Source organism: Notothenia rossii (assembly GCF_949606895.1).
Source record: "Notothenia rossii genome assembly, chromosome: 2".
Classification (NCBI taxonomy): domain Eukaryota; kingdom Metazoa; phylum Chordata; class Actinopteri; order Perciformes; family Nototheniidae; genus Notothenia; species Notothenia rossii.
In genome coordinates this window covers 70,921,817-70,942,212 of record NC_136904.1, presented here as the reverse complement: position 1 = coordinate 70,942,212, position 20,396 = coordinate 70,921,817, and the positions used below count along the sequence as shown (strand labels likewise).

At 42.3% G+C, this 20,396-nt stretch overlaps 1 protein-coding gene across 3 annotated transcripts in view; it reads right to left on the bottom strand.

Annotated features, from left to right (window-relative positions):
• LOC307028898 (G2/M phase-specific E3 ubiquitin-protein ligase-like) overlaps positions 1-17,626 on the bottom strand; it is a 31,479-nt gene extending 13,853 nt beyond the window's left edge. For 2 of the 3 annotated variants that reach the window (XM_079664299.1, XM_079664301.1), the window contains exons 1-2: positions 16,941-17,626; positions 8,935-8,994 (exon numbers count right to left, since the gene is read on the bottom strand). In XM_079664299.1, coding sequence (XP_079520425.1) covers positions 8,935-8,994; positions 16,941-16,988 — 108 coding nt within the window. In that variant the 5' untranslated portion in view covers positions 16,989-17,626. The remainder of the gene's footprint in view (positions 1-8,934; positions 8,995-16,940) is intronic. The other variant, XM_079664293.1, reaches the window with a different exon arrangement.
• Positions 17,627-20,396: the final 2,770 nt, after the last annotated feature.

The window sequence follows — 20,396 nt, the reverse complement described above, 5'->3', positions numbered from 1 at the left end:
AGTAAAATGCAGTCTTTAGCGAGAAATATCAATAAATACAGTTGTATTAAGGAGATGACAACATAAAGTAGATATTAGACAGTATGCAAACGAGATAAAGGAGTGTATATTGAAGTAATTAGGATCTGCTGTGTAGAGAATCAAGGAATTGTATTGGTATCTAACAATACCATCCTTAATAAATGCCATCCTTATAAATGTATATAAATACAATAGCCTACTGTTTTAAATGATACTTGTATTTTAATGTTTGATACCATTAATTGAATTAAATATGTTTTAATGAATTCTACTGAAATGATTGTTACATTGTTGTCATGTAACTATTTTGTTCTTTTATTTGACTCACCAGAAAACAGACCCACCTCCTCTTGAAGACATTTTGCCTCCTGCTATGGACTTCAGGTTCACATCAGGTAAGCCCTTGAGTGTGTCAGACTAGTTATTATTTCAGAGGTTAATTCAAGATGTGTTATGTTTACATACTAATGTAACGTGCATCAGGTAAACGTACCCATTTCTATTTTTTGAATCACAGATGGGATGGAGATGTAACCATGCAGCATGTCACCACTCAAAGTGGTATTTTAAAACATTATCGACTCCATCATGGAACCTTTGGACAGAAACGTGCCTTGCCCTGCATTCATGTAGACTGGCCTGCGCTCTCACTTATCAGGATAAAAGTTGAAATAATCGTCTGTTATTTTTATTCTGGACCCATGTGCCACTTTATATACATCTCTGTGCATGAGGTGGGGTTAAAAATAAGTAGTTGGACATTTATCAACTATTTCAATATCATGACTATGTGGTTCATTTTCTTGCAAATCAGCCTTTTTTTGATGGCTTAAACCCCTTGTAATGCATGTGAATAGCACCTCTGTTACCGTCTGTTAACAGCTAATGTAAACAGTCTCGTTATGTTTTCAAGACGAATTAGATTTTTGTTTTGAGGAAAACACATGGTGTGTCCTGATTTGTACTCAAATTAGTGTTTTGTTTGTATTTACAGGGAACAGCAGAGGTCGAAGTGCAACAATCTCGTGATGCACAGCATGAAGTTATACGCTGCCCAAGAGCCAGATGCAGTTATAACCATCAAGTAATAACCATGTGTCTCCATGTATGTTAATGTGTTGTGCTTTTAAACAAACGTGTTACTCTTTTATGACAACTGTTTTGAAATAATAACATTTTAATAAAATGTATTAACATGTCCATAACTTTCCCTTTTTTAATTAATTTTTTTAATCTGCAATATTTCAATGCTATCAAATATTTAAAGGGTTGGATTGAAATCAGGAAGAGTTTGTCGTATATAGGTTCCGGCAACTCAATTGTGTTTTATAATTTACTTTATTCTCGTGTGGTTCTTAGCAGATTGTTATTTGCATTGGTTACACTTAATATCTGGGCTTTTAATTGTAGGCTCATCTCATATTTTTATTTGCAGAAAAAATCACATTAGTGAGTTTACCCAACTCCTATAATTGCTTGGAACCACTTGACACATATTTTTTAAGTGTTAGCAAAGTAACACATTCTTGAGTAGAGGAAAACAAAAAAAAAGTACGTTTCACCAACTCAAAAAATGCAAAAGTTGACTAAACTTTTAAAATTGCTTGGAACCGCTTAACATATTTTTTAAGTTTTAGCAAAGTAACACATTCTTGAGTAGAGGAAAACTAAAAAAAAGTACGTTTCACCAACTCAAAAAATGCAAAAGTTGACTAAACTTAGAATTGCTTGGAATCACTTGACACATATTTTTAAAGTTTTACCAAAGCAACAGCTTTTACTGAGATAACACATACCTCATTCACACCAACGCAACTCCGGTTCAAGCTCCGTGCTAGAGCTTTTCAGGTTCAGAACCGGTTCTTCAGTTTAGCTCCAGCTCTTTTCACACTGCCCAGAGTCCGACTGTTGCTGCGTCATTGCGTCATCGTTTGCGTCATGACGTAACCGTTTGCGTGCCTGCTTCATAAAGCCAAACCGTGCGGAAACCCCTCACAGCTGACACCGACAACAACAACAATGGCCGATTTTGCTCCAGATTCCCATTAGGTAACTGGTATCTTCAGTGGACCACTGCTGCTTGTTAAGTTTCTCCATCGTTGTGTACAAACTGGATAAAAAGCCGGCTTTTTGTCGTTATTCAGGAGTTGATCCCGCCCCTGCCCCTGCCCCCGCCTCGACGTAAGCATGACGTATGTGGTGCTTTTGCACTGGCCGGACAATTTTTTGGTGCTCGAAATGAACCGGATTCCGGAGCTAAGAGGCTGCTCCGCTGCGGTGTGAAGAGGAAAACCCGGTGCTTTTCAAGCTCCAGCTCCGAACCGGCCCTGAAACACCGTTGGTGTGAATGAGGTATTAGAGTCCTTTACCTCCCTGAGCTGACATTATCCCTCTCAGTCCGATAGGAGAGGACTCTCACTCTCCTTATTGTTGAAACAGCTTCTAATCTCTGTTAGCTCCAAGCTAGCACCAGATGCTAACAACAACCCCCGTAACTCTCTCTCTTTCAGTCTTTTTCTCTCTCTCTCAGTCTCTCAAAATCCGACAGGAAAGAGCTCTCCCTCTCCTTATTGTTGAAACAGCTACTAATCTCCGTTTGCTCCGAGCTAACACCAAATGCTAACAACAGCCCCTGTAACTCTCTATGTCTCTCTCTCTCTCTTTCTATCTCTCTCACAAGATGCGCTCATGCCACACACACACACAGACGCTCCTCCGTGACGATGACCACTTGCTTAAAAAAAAAATAATAAACACATTTAAAAAGTGGGGGGGACACAAATGGGATTTTGAAAAGTGGGTGGGACATGTCCCCCCTGTCCCCAGTGGAAATTACGCCCATGTATTTTATCCACTTGCATGCGTTTGCATTTTCATGCTAAAGCTGTAGTTTTAAATGTCAATGACGTTTCATGCATTGTGTGGCAGAATTGGTTGGTAAAAATGTAGTGATTGCCTTTACATTGAATTTTTTTTAATAAGACAATCATTTTTATTCATGCCGCTGATTCTGCCCTATTCAGTGTGTTCCACACCATTACACAAACGCTGACTAAATTAAAATGATTATTCACTTTTGACAATTTCATTGCTCTTTTTATGGCTGGGCCATTGCAGTCAGAGTTCATCTAAAAGATCATGTCTGCATCCAACAGAAAGGGGGTTTATCTCTGTGTTTTGGTCCATTTGTTGGTATTTTTTTCATTAAATATTGAATGCTGGCTTTGTCCTCTGATTAAAGACATCACATAAAACATGCATCAAGTATGTAGAGGGGACTCAACTAAACACTCATATTCCTTGTACCTTTCATATTTTGTGTGTACTTTATGTACATCTATTGCACGTCTGTCCTTCTTGGGAGAGGGATCCCTCCTCTATTGCTCTCCCTAAGGTTTCTTCCATTTTCCCCCCATTAACTGTGGGAAGTTTTTCCTTGTCCGGTGTGAGGGACAGAGGGTGTCGTACTCATATTAATATTCTGTACAAACTGTAAAGTCCACTGAGACAAATGTAAATATGTTGATATTGGGCTACATAAATACATTTGATTGATTGATTGATTTAACTTGCAAACAAAATTAATTTGTTAAATTAAAGGGTTGGGCATCCTGTAACAGTACGTCTACACTGCAGCGTGCATTGAAGCTTGCCGGCGGGCTTGTCTGAAGCTCGACCAACAACCAATCGCAGGAATCTCCCGCCCCGGACACACAAGCACACGGTTTGATTGGCTGACGCTTCCGTCGAAGCTTCACAAGTTGAACTTTGCTCAACTTTTGAAGCGAGCAACGCAAGCAAAGCGAAGCGACGGAACCACAATGCAGTTTCGGCAAAGCGTGACTTCACCCCATTCAAAGTGAATGGGCAGAAGCAATGAAGCTTCAACGCACGCCGCCGTGTGGACGGGCCTTTAAATGTCAAGGTTACGTTACGTTTGGGTATTTGCATTGTTCTTAACTGTAAGTCAGAACATTGCAATTTGATTTTAAGGGAATAAATGACAGTTGGAGTGTTCCGTTGACATTTAAATGAAGGCTGAGTTCGAAGATAGGTTTGGTCCGAGCGAAGGAACCAAACGTAGTGGGGGGGGGGGGGGGGGGGTAGTAAGTCGGAAAAAGGAACAATTTACAGAAGCTGTTTTTAGTACTTTGGCAGGCGTTTTAATTTTTGGGCTAGTTCTGGAAAGATTGTGTTACTGCAAAACTGTGCAAGATGCTGTCTCAAACTTGAAAAATGTGTAGTTGAGATCGGAAATTAGCCATGGTCCAAACAAGGGGGCCAAGTATGTATTTGACGACAAGTAGGTCCCATAACTTGGTGCAGTCTTGGAGAAAATGTAAATTATTGAAGTCATATTTGAATCATTAACAATACATTAGATGTTGTTAAGTTGCTTCCAGGTCAGCAGCAACATTCACAAGCAAACCCTTAACAACCCTAAAGCCCTAAAACAGAAAAACGTTTATTTAAGTTCTTGTGAAAAAGAAAAACACTGCAGAAGAGCAAAGACTTGTTGTGCGGCAGTCACAAAGTGAGACATAAAGACAGTTCAGGTTGTGCGATGGTAAGTAATGCAACACATATCTTCTGTAAATTCTCCCACCATTTCTCCAAACTCCTATATGGCCCTTGTGGATAAAACTAAAATCTGTGTTGTGTGTGCAACCACATTTGCATATGTAAAATCTGTGTATGAGTATTGTTCTGAGACTCGTGCAAGCTCATATTAGTTTGAGGAACAAAGTGTTGAGTTTTAACAGGGGCATTTTGACACAACAACATGACAAGGACAACAACACTGTCTTAAAAAAAACAAGCAAACACACCACTTCTTCCTCTTTGTGCTGAAACATCAAAGAACGTTTCTAGTTTGTACACGCACAAACACATTTATCGCTCTGTATTCCTCTTCATGAATCTAATCAAAAATATCCTTTGCTTATCTTGTTTTTGTGAAAGCTTATGATGAAATGAAATGCACCGCAATTTTATGCCTGCAAATTTTATTCTGAGTATATATTTTTTTGGTGTGTGAGAAATTGTGGACAATTACCATTTGGAGACTTTCAAATGATTCATCTTAAGACTTTGCATTTGTCAGTCTCTCAAAAACATCCTACAAAAGTACATACAGTACATGCACTCATAGCTATGCCTATTCCAAACATACTAAGGTATTTTTAAAACAGTAAATCTTCACCCTGTAGGGGCTCTTACAAAACACATAGTATACATTTACACACCTGTGTACTTGGTGGACTAGGCCTTGGTTTGCTTTCAAACTGAGTAATAATGTTACTCACCCAGGCTCCCTTATTGAGAATTATTAGACCTCTGCTCAGGTAGGCTGGAACTGTGCTGGGAATGCCATGAAGAAGACCAAATCAATAAAAAAGATGCAAGGAAAACAAAAAAAATATTCTAAAAACAAAAAGACACCAAAGTAACAAAGCGCTTTGTAGGAAGGGGTCTTAGTAAAGAGAATGTCACTCTTGCCCGACTGCTTTTTCCTTTTGTCAAATTCCCGCTGATAACGTGTGGTGTCTCACGGGAAGAGGGCTGAATACCCAACCCAGTCTCACGGCATTTCGTGTTATAGTCACGACATGTAATCTATTGATTCGTGTTCACCAACATGATTGTCCCCTTTTTTTCGTGTCACACAGAACAATTTTAAAAGCAATGTATTTCTATTGGTAGTATGTTTCGTGCCTGCAACACGTCTTTTTGTCTGGTCAGGTCTTGGAAAACCTGAAGCTGTGGGGTTCATAAAAAATCTTCTTACTCAATATCAAGCCACGATTATTGTTTTTATTTTAAGTTGTATAATGTCGGACTTTTTTTGCCATCCCTGAGGAAAAGAAATGGGGCTGCAGAGCCTCAAAATACTGAAATCTGTATTTTTAAAATCTTTTTTTCCTTCTAATTTGTTATTCTTTTCTAAATAACACACTGTTATTTAATCACCAATAACACACAATAATCCTTGTTTTTGTTTATTTGTTTAATTCTATAATATCGGGCTTTTTTGCCATCCGTCAGGAACTGAATTTCAAAATAAAGTCACCGGAAACAGACGTAGGCGATACACACTGAACTGATTGCCCAAGATCCTCAGCTATGGTTGAAGCTCGGTGATTTGGATGTTTTAGCCTCAATGCACGTCTAAAGTAACAATTCATGTTTTGCTGAACAGAAATACTTGTATTGAAAAGAAAAAATACGCTCATGCTGCAACTGATATCATTATAGAAAAAAACATATACTTTAGCCTACATTTCCTAAAACTTGTTAATAGAAATCCTCCAATAACATCCAAAACTTAAAGGTGACCTATCATGCAAAATGCACTTTTGTACATCTTTTATACATGAATATGTGTCCGGTGTTCCAGGGAACTCACCAAGTGTCAGAAAACACAACCCTCTCTATTTTCCTCCATACCCAAATCTCTTAAAAAGGGGCTGCAACGGATCTGATACAGACTGATCCAGATTTGAACACTTCTATGACGTCACAGAAGTGGCCCTACGGCTATTGGGCCAACTCCACCAATCAGGAGGAGACAGCCACGGACATTGCCGTTCGAAAGCGCTGGAAACGCTGTAGTACATATGCCAGGCCTGTAGATGGTGCTGTTCTCACAGAATCAGCCCATGCAAAGAAAGTGTTAAATTGAGCGAAATGAGGAATGGCTAAAATGCATGATCTGTTTGGTATTTTGAAAAATAAAAAGTATAAATATGCCTTATATAGGTATGGTCCTACACTATATTATTCAAATATAGCATGATAGGTTCACTTTAAACAAACTTCTTAAAAAGCTTACACACCTGCAAGAGTCACAACCTGTTTTTTTTCTTCCGATAGTCATTCACAGTCATTTTCTCGCTTAATAATTACACTTTTATCCGGACCAATGATGCTTCCTGAACAAACATTTGAATGCGTTTTAATGAGCTGTTGCTGCACAAAGGATTCCTTAGCCTAAGCCCCGTTTCCGTATCATTATTTTTTAAGATAAAACCCAGTCAAAAAGTATAAACTAATTTGCTGTTGTCTCAGCAGATGGTGTCTCTATCGCACATTCACAGAGAGAGCCGTCTTTATTTAGGCCTGCAGACTCACAGAATTACACTCCACTTATTAACTTGAATAAGGCAGCTTGACACTCTACCCGGAAAGTAATGCAATGCTATCAGTCTGTGTGTGTGTGTGTGTGTGTGTGTGTGTGTGTGTGTGTGTGTGTGTGTGTGTGTGTGTGTGTGTGTGTGTGTGTGTGTGTGTGTGTGTGTGTGTGTGTGTGTGTGTGTGTGTGTGTGTGTGTGTGTGTGTGTGTGTGTGTGTGTGTGTGTGTGTGTGTGTGTGTGTGTGTGTGTGTGTGTGTGTGTGTGTGTGTGTGTGTGTGTGTGTGTGTGTGTGTGATGGGGAGATGAAACCAAAAGAGTGATTTAAACTACATGGAAATGAGTAAGTAATCATATACTTTCAGTTTGAATTGGTGGAATAATAACATCTTCTGTTAAGTAAATGTGACCCATTCTGTCATTGAGATATTTCTGAGTGTGTATTTGCAACATGTGCATGGACAGTATGTGTACCCATAGGCGTGTGCATCCTTCCCTTTTGAGTTAATTGACACTCTGTATAGACTGCAGTTGCCCGTCTCAATAATGGTTGTTATGGAAACGATGTTTGGTGTGACAGATGCGTTTGTGGTGGATCAGGATGCGGCAAACCACGAGGGACACATGAGGATTTGGATGAAGCGCTGGCAAAAAGATAGCTAAACAATACAAAGAATAATTACACAATACAAAATCATCAAAATGGACACAGTGGATGAACACATTCATAAAATAAAAAGGGATTACTAAATGCCAAGAAACCGGTATGAATATTTCAATCTGCATTATAATTCCGCCTCATTAAAGACAGAGACGTAAATAACAGTAGCCTAAACAGCGAATCATATCATTCCCAAGTGCAATTCTAAAAGGTTTCTCCTGTGTTATTGTAATTACTTTGGAAAGTTTAAATGGGATGTGCAAATATAATTAAGATAAGTTCAACGCCGCTATGCCTCTATCAGTAAATATTTCGGTACCACTTTACAATAAGACTACCCTTATAAAGGGTTTACGAATAGTTTGTAATTCATTTATTAATTAGGTTGTGAACACTTTATAAATATTTAATAAGCTTTTATAAGACATGAGATAAACAGGGCAACTGGGACCGGTTGATTGCCAAATAGTGAGCTCACATTTATCTTTAATGCTAAGCCTATGGGCGTAGAAAGCATCCTGAATGTGGGGGGGACATTTTTAACGGGGGGTTTGGGGATCCCCCCCACGAAAAAAAAATATAGATTTCCTGTATTCTGGTGCATTTTAACAGGTGGTTTGATACTTTTATGTGGCTATACTAGCATGAGGAAAATTATGGGTACATTTTGTAATTTCATCCAGTAGTAAAGAAAGGAAACATATTTGATTATTAATTCAGAGCTGTCTTTGAATGAATAAAAAGCAGTTTAAATGCCCATTTTTTGTACATTTATATACAATAATAAATATTTGTGACTGCATTGAGAGATATTGTTGTGGAGAGTCATTTATATATAAATCAGAAAATAGTGAATACACAAACACAAAACAGTGAATCCTTCTGTGAGCATTTATTAATATTGAGACTGATCTGACTCCATACAGATGTTAAGTTCACCTAGGAATGGTATCATTGACTTAAATGTTCAAATAAATGTTGCTCTTCTGTCTATATTGGTCATATGATGCCCCTTGACTGAAATGTTTCCTGTTCAAACCCCCCACTGATTTCCTTAACATTCTGGGATGATAGTCCACATCACAATTTACTCTAAACTGTCATTTCCCTTTCATCACTCACCTCAGCAATGGACCTCTCTCCACTGTCCCTGTGTTCTGCCTCTGACTCACTCTCAAGCGCCTAGATGTCAAGAGAGGTGGTGAAGTGATCATTATTTATTGAGCAGTATACTCTTTCACATTGAATCATAACAAGTCATACTGAATGTAAATACAACTGACTCTAAAGTAAGTCCCAGTCTTTGACATTGGACAATTTGAAGACTCAAAGTCCCAAGCAGTAGGTAGAATATTAGCTAGTCTATGTAATGTAAATATGCACTTATTGTAAGTCGCTTTGGATAAAAGCGTCAGCTAAATGCAATGTAATGTAATGTAAAAATGTAATAATGTGCACAGAAAATAAATAGTTAACTGAATACTGGGATGGAAATTGCCTATAAGCACTCAGTAAAACATAAACAAACACAAAAAGCTTCTGAATGATAAGAAGTATAATGAAAACATAATGCACATTACCATTTTGAGAGAGAGTACTTTTAAGAACTCAGAAAATAATCTCTTATTGAACTGAGGCTCCTGTAAAACACACTGACTGCGTCACTACATGGACATCAGTAAGCCGAGTATTATCCCGGTTATGATCATATTGGGAATATGGTGTTTACATGAGCACATAGAGATCAGGTTATTCATGTTCCCTGTTTACAAGATAAATACTAGTAACCTGGCATTTCGATGCCTTATCTCATCTAAACTATTCAGTATTTGTATCTCTCTATCATGACATAAAGACGAAACTCCTCTCAAGAAGTGAGACGCTTTTGCCGCCGCCATCACTGTTAACTGATTAACTGCTACCAGCTGATGACTTACTTTCCTCTTCTTTGAAAAAAATGTTCTTATGTCCATGTTGTCTCGGGGAGAAAACATATCAAACCAAGAGATCGTCAGCTTTGATTTTTGCTGTATTAACAATGTCCTGAACACTTGGTGTGTGTGCCTTACCTCTGCTACCGGCATCGCTTCATACAACAGATCTGAGCTGTCCATCGTGACTATGGCAACACTCCTTGAACATGCGCGTGCAATGTGAGAATTTGCCTTGGTACAAAGTAGCAGTGAAAACATGCTACGGAGTTTCATTGATTTGGGCGTTCTCTCAATAAGCAAGTGGAATGGATTTGATAGTGAAGCACTGACACAGCGCTCTACAAAGTGCGACGAGTGGATAGACCGATTCACGGACTTTCCACATGATAGAAGTGGGGGCGTCTAAACTAATCAATTGAAAAAGTGGGGGGGACTTGTCCTTGGTATCGGTTGTTCACTGAGTTGATTCCCCCCATCCATCTTGATGTTTCTTGGCATCTCTTATGACCATTTATGAATGAGTTACTAACATTTATATCTGCCAAAAGGGAGACTTTGTCAGGATTCTTATGATATGTCACGTTGGTAGTTTTGTATGTCTGGTTATGGGTGTTTTCCTCCTTGTATATTGTCTGGTCCTTCTTCCTGTGTTTTTTCCTCCCTGTCGTTAGTTTCCCTGGTGTTTCTAATTGTCTGATTGTGTTCACCTTTCACCCTTGTGTTTCTCCTCCCCTGCCCGTCTGTTTCTCGTCTTGTGATTACCCCTCCCTGTATTTAGTCTTGTCTCTTCCTGTGTTCACTGTTGGTTCGTCTTTTGTTGGTGACTGAGTTCACCGGTGAGTGTTCTGTTTTGTCCGAGTTATTTTCATTATCCTTGAAATAAAGGTTAATCTTAGTTATCTGCATTTGGGTCCTGCTTCCTTCACTCAACCGTAACAGTACGAACCAACCAGATATGGGCCCAGCAGATCCTTTTGAGCAGGAATGATTGTTTTTTTCCTTTTTTTTTACTAACTCCTCTCATCGATGGAGGGGAGCGTCCGGGGTTCAGCAGCGAGAGGCTGCTCTGGCAGAGGTGTGCCAGATGACTACGGAGAAACCAGGCTTGGTGAAATTCTTACCTGGCTGGATTTTGAATTTCCTCTCGTGTGTTATCCCCTGCCTGCTAGCCCCAGGCATGCTAGCTTCCTGCCTCCCAATTCCCATTATGACACCACACGCATCGGTGTGTTCCGTTTGGAGTCACCCCTTGCTTCTGCCCCAGTTCCTGCTCCTGTCCAGGAGCCGTTCTCTGGAACTCGTCTGGCTTTTGGAGGTCCACGGAGCCTCCAAACGGCTCCTAAAAGAAGGAGTCGCAAGTCCAGGCTGAAGCCCGAGAACCCAAGAGTCATGGTTCCGGCCCAAGTTCTGGCCCCAGCAGCCATGGTTCTGGCCCCAGTTCTGGCCCCAGCAGCCATGGTTCCAGCCCCGATCTGGTCCCAGCAGCCATGGTTCCAGAACCAGTTCCGGCCCCAGCAGCCATGGTCCCAGACCCATTTCTGGCCCCAGCGGCCATGGTTCCGGTCCTGGTTCCGACCCCAGCGGCCATGGTTCCAGCCCCAGTAGCCATGGTTCCAGACCCAGTTCTGGCCCCAGCAGCCATAGTCCCTTCCCGAGTCCCTTCTCTAGTCCCTTCTCTGCTCCCTTCTCTAGTCTCTTCTTGAGTCCTAACTCAAGTCCCTTCTCTAGTCTCTTCTCGAGTCCCTTCCCTAGTCCCTTCTCTAGTCCCTTCCCTAGTCCCTCCTCAAGTCCCTTCTCAAGTCCCTTCTCTAGTCCCTCCTCTAGTCCCAACTCAAGTCCCTACTCAATTCCCTTCTCAAGTCCCCTCTCTAGTCCCTCCTCTAGTCCCAACTGAAGTCCCTTCTCTAGTCCTTACTCAATTCCCTTCTCAAGTCCCTTCTCAAGTCCCTCCTCTAGTCCCTCCCCTAGTCCCATCTCTAGTCCCTTCTCCAGTCCCTCCTCTAGTCACTTCTCGAGTCCCTTCTCAAGTCCCATCTCAAGTTCCCTCTCGAGTCCCCTCTCCAGTCCCCTCTCCAGTCCCCTCTCCAGTCCCCTCTCAAGTCACCTCTCTAGTCCCTAATCTAATCCCATCTCAAGTCACCTCTCGAGTCCCCTTTCTAGTTCCCTCTCAAGTCCCCTCTCAAGTCCTCTCTCAAGCCGACTCTCCAGTCCCTACAAAAGTCCCAACTCAAGTCCCTACTGAAGTACCGTTGGAGGTTCCGCTGGGGGTCCTGCCAACTCCATGTCCTGTCCCGTTGGGGGTCCCGCCGACTACTCTTCTGCCGGGGGACCTGCCAACCCTATGTTCTGTCCCGTTGGGGGTCCCGCCGACTGCTCTTCTGCCGGGGATCCTACCAACCCTGTGTCCTGTGCCGTTGGAGGCCCCGCCGACTACTCTTCTGCCGGGGGTCCTGCCAACCCTTTGTCCCGTGCCGTTGGAGGCCCAACCGACGATTATTCTGCCGGGGGTCCTGCCAACCCTGTTTCCTGTGCCGTTGGAGGTTCCGCTGGGGGTCCTGCCAGCTCCATGTCCTGTCCCGTTGGGGGTCCCGCCGACTACTCTTCCGCTGGGCAGGGTAGGATTTTCACGGTGGCCGTGACGGCCATGGCCGTCGTAGCCCCTCGGTCTGGCCGTTATGCCCCACAAATAATTGTACGTCCTACGGCCACCATGGCCTGTGTGCCCCTCACAATGTTAAAATCTCGAAGTTGCTTTAAAAGCGTCAGAGCAGTGGTCTGGTCTCTAAACTGCATTATGCTGCGTTCACAACGGACGCGATGCGAATATTCTCATCGCTCTAACCGCTGGAGTTTCACCGCGGCTGTCAGCTATGTTTACTCCTGTCATTCAAACAGGACGCCCTGGAGAGGGGGCGGGGCTTATTTCAATGTAAATACTGTGGTGGAAACCAACTATGACAAAATTAACCTATTTTACAGTGATTTAATTGTAATAGACGTTTCAAAAATGATGCTGAAGTAACTACATACTGACACCGGTTAGTAAAAAACATGAATTAATGCTTTGCCAAGTCTGCAGACAAGACGGCAAGCGAAAAACCTTTTAAAATGCGTGTTTTCTGAATGGATCAATCAGGTTAAACTAACCTGTAGCTGCTCCGTCCACAATCACAACAACGTCCTAAAGACAGAATTAAAGCAGCGATTGTATTCACCATGACAGTCTGTGGTTTGTACATGTTTAACTTTTGTCCTGTTTCTGACCAGAGCTGTGAGGACACACACACGCACGCACGCACGCACGCACGCACGCACGCACGCACGCACACACACACACACACACACACACACACACACACACACACACACACACACACACACACACACACACACACACACACACACACACACACACACACACACACACACACACACACACACACACACACACACACACACACACACACACACACACACACACACACACACACACACACAGCTGAATGATGTATGTGCAGAGTTTGACCCTTGAAGGCTGTTTCTTCTGCTCTGAAATTGAATATATTTGTTACTTATTAATATCATTTTAGATTTTTTGATTTGATTTTTGATTTGTGAATGGGAGAAGTAGTAGACGGAAAACATACCAAACACTAATTATTCAAAGTAAAGTATTTTATATACGGTAATACTAAGGAGGCATAGGCCTATATGATGATATAGTGTTTGACATTATTGATATTAATAAAACAATGATTTGTTTTCCATGTCATTTGTTTGTTTTTCTTGTCAAAAAGTGAAGTTATTTATTTTTAAGCTCCAAATCCAAATGTTTCCCTTAATGGCCTTTGTGCCCTGACATGTGGCCTTTGTGCGCTGATAAAATGTGTGACACCAAAGGCCAAATGGCCTTGCCCCTAAAATGACGAAATTCCAAGCCTGCCGCTGGGGGTCCTGCCGACAACTCTCCTGCCGGGGTTCCTGCCAACCCTATGTCCTGTCCCGTTGGGGGTCCCGCCAACTACTCTTCTGCCGGGGGTCCTGCCAACCCTATGTCCTATGCCGTTGTAGGTCCCGCCGACTACTCTCCTGCCGGGGGTCCTGCCAACCCTATGTCCTGTCCTGTTGGGGGTCCCGCCGACTACTCTTCTGCTGGGGGTCCTGCCAACCCTGTGTCCTGTGCCTTTGGGGGTCCCGCCGACTACTCGTCTGCCGGGGGTCCTTCCAACCCTGTGTCCTGTCCCGTTGGGGGTTCCGCCGACTACTCTTCTGCCTGGGGTCCTGCCAACTCCATGTCATGTCCCGTTGGGGGTCCCGCCGACTGTTCTTCTGCCGGGGGTCCTGCCAACCCTGTGTCCTGTGCCGTTGGAGGCCTCGCCGACTACTCTTCTGCCGGGGGTCCTGCCAACCCTATGTCCCGTGCCGTTGGAGGCCCCGCCGACGATTCTTCTGCAGGGGGTCCTGCCAACCCTATGTCCTGTGCCGTTGGAGGTTCCGCTGGGGGTCCTGCCAATTCCATGTCCTGTCCCGTTGGGGGTCCCACCGACTACTCTTCTGCCGGGGTCCTGCCGGCTCTATGTTCTGTCCCGTTGGGGGTCCCGCCGACTACTCTTCTGCCGGGGGTCCTGCCAACCCTATGTCCTGTTCCGTTGGAGGTCCCGCTGAGAGTCCTGCCAATCCCATGTTTTGTTCCGTTGGAGGTCCCGCCGTCACCTGTCTCGCCGGGGGTCCTGCCAACTCCTGGTCCTTTTCCGTGGGGGATCCTGCCGAAGCCTGTCCCACCGGCTCCGTCCGCCCGAGACCCCACCCTTGAACTCTGCCTTGCCCCCGGGCCGTCTGCCCGAGTCCCCCTTCTTGGCTTCTGCCTTGCCTCCGGGCCGTCCGTCCAAGATCCCTTCCGGGTCCTCCGCTGTGCTCTTGGGCCGTCAGCCCAAAACCCGTCCTCCAGACCCCCTCTACCCACCCTGCTGGCCCTAGTGATGACCAATTTGGTAATACAATTAATAAAATGAACAAGGTTCGGGTTCGTTCTTCAGATATGACTGTGACGTTAACGTGTAAGCTCAATAATGAACTCCAGCTCAACCAACCATATTGTAATATCTCTAATCATCTTGAAATATGAAATTATTATTTGTAATATACACACATCTTATTTTTAGGTTAATTTCACATACACTACGCCGCTCTTCAACACTACTTTGACGTTAGCTTGTCTACATAATCGAGCATAGCGAGTTTAAATCAACTTCAGCAATGCATAAAGTTACTTACCTAATAAAATATTTCTCTAACTTACAAGGATGACCTTATTTTACCAACCTCAAAAAGAAGCTGTTTGTTCTACAGTATTATTAATGCTTAACACTTCTCTATTACGCTTTAACTTGGAGGCTACGATTAGCATCGTTAGCACAGATGTAGCTACCACTCGCTTACTACATGCTAACCCAAGCCTTAACATTCATTAACGTTACCTGACTAAAAACATAAGCAACACATAAATAAAGTACTGGAATTTCACTTACCGCAAAACCGCATTCATGCACCGTCTGTTTTAACCGCAGTGCGAGTCTCAATAGTCAGATATAAGCTATTAATAACCTAATTATGAACCCTTTATGAATCATTTATAAGCAGGAGTGCACATAACATTCTCAGTGAGGTACTCAGATGAGTACCTGAAGTCAGTGTTTGGTACTCCACCTCTGTCGTCCAGTGATCTAACCGCCTTCTGGAAAAGCTTCACCAGTACATCTGTACGCAAATGCGCTTTGTGACACAAGTTAAGGTACGCATTTCAGATTATTGCCGAGCATGCGTACCTGCGTACCAGTTATGTGCACCCCTGTTTATAAGGGTAGTCTTATTGTAAAGAGGTACCAATATCTTTAATTTATACAAACTTTTATTTTAAATCATTGAGTTAAATATGAAGTAAAACAACTCAGGACCAAGACTTTAATGGAAGAAGTACTAAGATCCTTTACTTAGAATAGAATAGAATTAGAATAGAATTGGGACGGATGAAACCCTCTTTAATGGTCAAACATGCAAAGCACACAGCAAGTTAAAAATGTTATTTAGGTAAAAGTACAGAAGGATTATCAACAAATTGTACTTAAAGTATCAGAAGTGTGGGTATTCATAGTGCAGAAAGGCTCTTGAAGGGTGTGGGGTGTACAGTAGAGTATAACGTTTAGAATTATTAAAGAATGTCATTATTTTTCTTATCACAACAAAAATACATTCAATAGTTTTTTAATGTTGTGATTATTTTATTTGAAGCAAACTTTGGATATATTGTGTTCTGCGAGTCTGATAAGTACTGTAAAAATCATACAAACAGATAATGTTACTTAAGTAAAAAGTTAGTAGTAACTACAAATGTCGAATACGTTTAGTAGAGTAGAAGATACAATATTTCCCTCTGAGATGTAGTGGGGTAAAAATTGGCAGGAAAAGTACCTCAAACTGATTCTTAAAGACCCAGTGAAGTGCATGTTTTTGCACCAAAATGAAATGGCAGTTTCATTCCTTACATATCATTGTGCCTGTTCATGGCTAAAATAATTTTTAATAATTCATAATTAATGAATTATTAATTTTGCCGTCTGAGCCTAACGGTAGTTGCAGACGATAGTGGCTGTGACGTCACAAGATGTACCCAGTTGCGATTGTAAACATGGCGGAGACTTTGGAAAGTGATACTAGTGTGAGAGAAATTATTGATTTGGACAGCTTTTCGGACAGGATAGATGAGGAAAGTGATCAATTTGGTGCACTTTGAGGGCAACATTAAGAGATTTATGGATACAGCTCTCAACACTCATATGAAACATATATTTCAATAATCAAAAAACATTGGAAGGATTTCTTAACCTATTTTATACAACTAATATTACATAGATGGAAATATTTGTTTACATAGATGACCAAACCCACTGAGATAACTTAGGCTACAGTTTACCTCCCTGAGCTGACGTTATCTCTCTCAGTCCCACAGGAGAGCACTCTCCCTCTCCTTATTGTTGAAACAGCTAATCTCCGTTAGCTCCGAGCTAGCACCAGATGCTAACGACAACCCTGTAACTCTCTCAGTCTCTCTTTCTCTCTCTCTCGAATCGACCAGTGGCCTTTATTTATCATGATCAATCAAAGAATCTACGAAACAATGACACCAGCCAGGCTCACCTTCATCTTTTGGGAACAGAAACATCGCCACTTCGGCAGACTTGACATTACTACAGCCAGCGGCAATGCATCGTTTCCCCTGTGTTTTTCATCCCTCTTTCTTCATTGTCGCCTCCAATGTCAGGTTTTCTCGATTGGCAATCACTTCCAGTCGACTCCGACACACTTTCCAGGAAAATACTAGCTAAAAAACGTTGAGAAATTCGACTTTGAAAAAGAGAAAAAATGAACGGTGGTGAATGTAAACAGTGCGGCGGCGTCCATCTCATGTTATGAGCCATTTGGTTGCAATCTCTGTCCTCTATTTAGAAACCTTACATGCATACTAATATTCCACTATTTTACAAATATGACAATGTTATACATTGTATTAATGTAAACAGCATATTCCATTTGATATTTGGAATATAGCCTTTTTTGCTTAAGATGTGGGATATGCCCATTTTATTTCGGTTTTAGGGGCAATCTTTAAATATGTCTAATGGTGTTTAGGAATATGTTGCGCATTTGACAATGGCCAATTGATTCTTTAACGCACATGTGTCAAACTCAAGGCTCGGGGGCCAAATCCGGCCCTTGGTGGATTTAATTTCGGCCCCAGGATAATTTCTAACTACTATTAGATCTGGCCCGCCGGTATATTGCACGCACACCTTCACTCAACCCTGAGGATTTTTTCAGCTCAGAGCCTGAGCCCAAGCATTGATGAACTTGCACCCAAGATGAGATGCCAAGTATCTTGTTTGAGCTAGCATCAGAGAGCAGCACACTGAGTTTAAATGGATGTTTCCATCTGCACTTTCTTTCTTGTGACAACAGGGCATGTTTGTTTTTTTCTTTGAGGGAAATAGTTTTTTTGAAGCTGTTGTTGGCCTGTGGACAGATGTAATCATAATAAATGACTCTGGAAAAGCTGCAGGTAGAGCCATAACAAATGAATGCAACTGATTATTTAATGTTTAATGTTGTTTTTATAGGCAATCGTTTAATCTGTGTTAGTCCTACGTTTAATATGTGCAATAAGTTCATTTCAATAAGTTTTGCAATAAACATTGAACCAGTCCGGCCCTCGACTAGTACCGATTTTTTTATTTTGGCCCACTGTGTATTTGAGTTTGACACCCCTGCTTTAGCAAATCTTTGCCTTGTAAACAAAAGTAATAAAGTGGTAGAATGGTGAAAAAGAGGGTACACTACAGGAGCAACATGTCTGCAGTTGAAGATGAAGAGTCATTCGAGTTGTTTTAACGGTGTAGGATGTTGGGCTTTTTACATTAATTGGTTGCACTTAAACAGGAATATTAGTAGCATAAAAAGTTTTATAAACCATGTAAACAGCTTAATAGGAATATAGTTTTTTTCTGAAAAATGATAAAACGGAATATGTGGCTCATGTTGGCAATGTGGGCAACGACAGTAATAGAGAGTGGATGATGTGTAGATGGTCACTGCTCATTTATCAAAATTGGCTGGAGCTGCGTTTTTTGGATTGTTGTCTAGTTCTGTGCTTCTAGTATCCTTTGATTCTCAGCCCACATTAGATTGGGCCAGGTTTGCTGGCCTGATTTCCACTAATTGCTTTGGGCTCGAGCTGGTCAGGTTTCATTTTTAATCTGCAGGTTTTTTCTCTTTTGCTAACAGTGTGAATGTGACCCCCCGGAGCCTGACAGCACATTCAGTGACATTCTGAGAGCTTGTTAGTCCACTCTGGGTCACACAGTTGACTCAAAATGTTTTGGTTTATTAATCATGGCAGGGGCTCAGGCTTTGATCAGGTTTAAACAGAATCCACGTCCATCTGGAGCCAGGTTTTGGGATCGAATAAGCACATTTTCCTTTGTTAAAAATGATTCTGTTTAGCAATGTCAAGCGGACTCATTATCATCTTTGGAAAATATGTTATCGCCTTTACAAATATTTAAATTAATTAAAGCAATTAAATGATGCTTAATTATTGTAATAGTGTATTACAAACAGTCATTAACTGTCTTTGTTAGCCAACTGCAGTTACCAGTGAAATATTGTGTGATTACCGCCGTATGTTAGTATACATTTATGAATTGAAGATGTAAATACACATGACAGTGTAGCACCAGTCAAATACTGTGACCAGGTGTACCACAACTAATGAGACTGCGTGCGTGCGTGCGTGCGTGCGTGCGTGCGTGCGTGCGTGCTCTGGCTTGGTGGCTAGATGTACGGTCCCGTCGGCATGCTGGGTGATTGGCAGCCCGTTTGGGAGTCATTGATAACACACAAGAGGGCGACTGCCGCAGATGAGCTCTGTCAAGCTGTCTGCCCGTCAGACAGCCCCACACACACACACACACACACACACACACACACACACACACACACACACACACACACACACACACACACACACACACACACACACACACACACACACACACACACACACACACACACACACACACACACACACACACACACACACACACACACACACACACACACTCCTCTCTCTCTTTTTTCAAAGACTCACACACAGTCCCACCACTCAATATCCTTCCAAGTTCTTTCTCTGACTCTTGTTTGTGTTTAACCCACACAGAATGCCTCTGCTTCCACACACACAGAAAAAAAGAACACACACACACACACACACACACACACACACACACACACACACACACACACACACACACACACACACACACACACACACACACACACACACACACACACACACACACACACACACACACACACACACACACACACACACACACACACACACACACACACACACACACACACCTGTCAGCCCACTTGAGGCCAGCCATTGAACCCGGTATACTGATAACAGGAAGAGAAAGACTCATTCATATGTATCTTCTGAGGTGTCAGGAGTTCTCTGTCAATGTGGATGGCTTGAAAAGACCAGGCTGACATTTGGAGGTATATTTCAATACAGCAACTGAGAATGGAACAGTGCTGCTTCAATACTGTGGCAGCCATGTCCACATTGTCTGAGCCTTAGTTTGAAGTGGAAGAATCCACTCTCCACCCTACTGCTGACATCTTTTGTCATCAAACCTTTGTGACAGAATAATGAGAGGCAAATGGGAAAGTTTTTTTATAGCACTGCAAAATGTACTAAAAAAGGAACATGTATCTCTGATGCAATAATCAGACCTGTTTTAAAGGGGCCCCATTCTGCTTTTTGGGGGGGTTTTCCTTTCCTGTAGTGTGACGATCCCTCCACACCACGTGGGGTGCCGTCTGTCCGTGTGTGTGTGTTTGTGGGTGATAGCAGGTTCCAGTGCCTGATGAGCTGCACCTGCCGGATGAGCTACACCTATTTGATGAGCTGCACCTGCTGGAAGAATACAAGAGGAGCCAAGCCGGATACGTCTCGCTCTCTTACTCTCCGTGCCAGCCTCAGGGACCTGTTGCTGGTTCCGTGGAGCTATTTGTTTATTAAGAATAAAC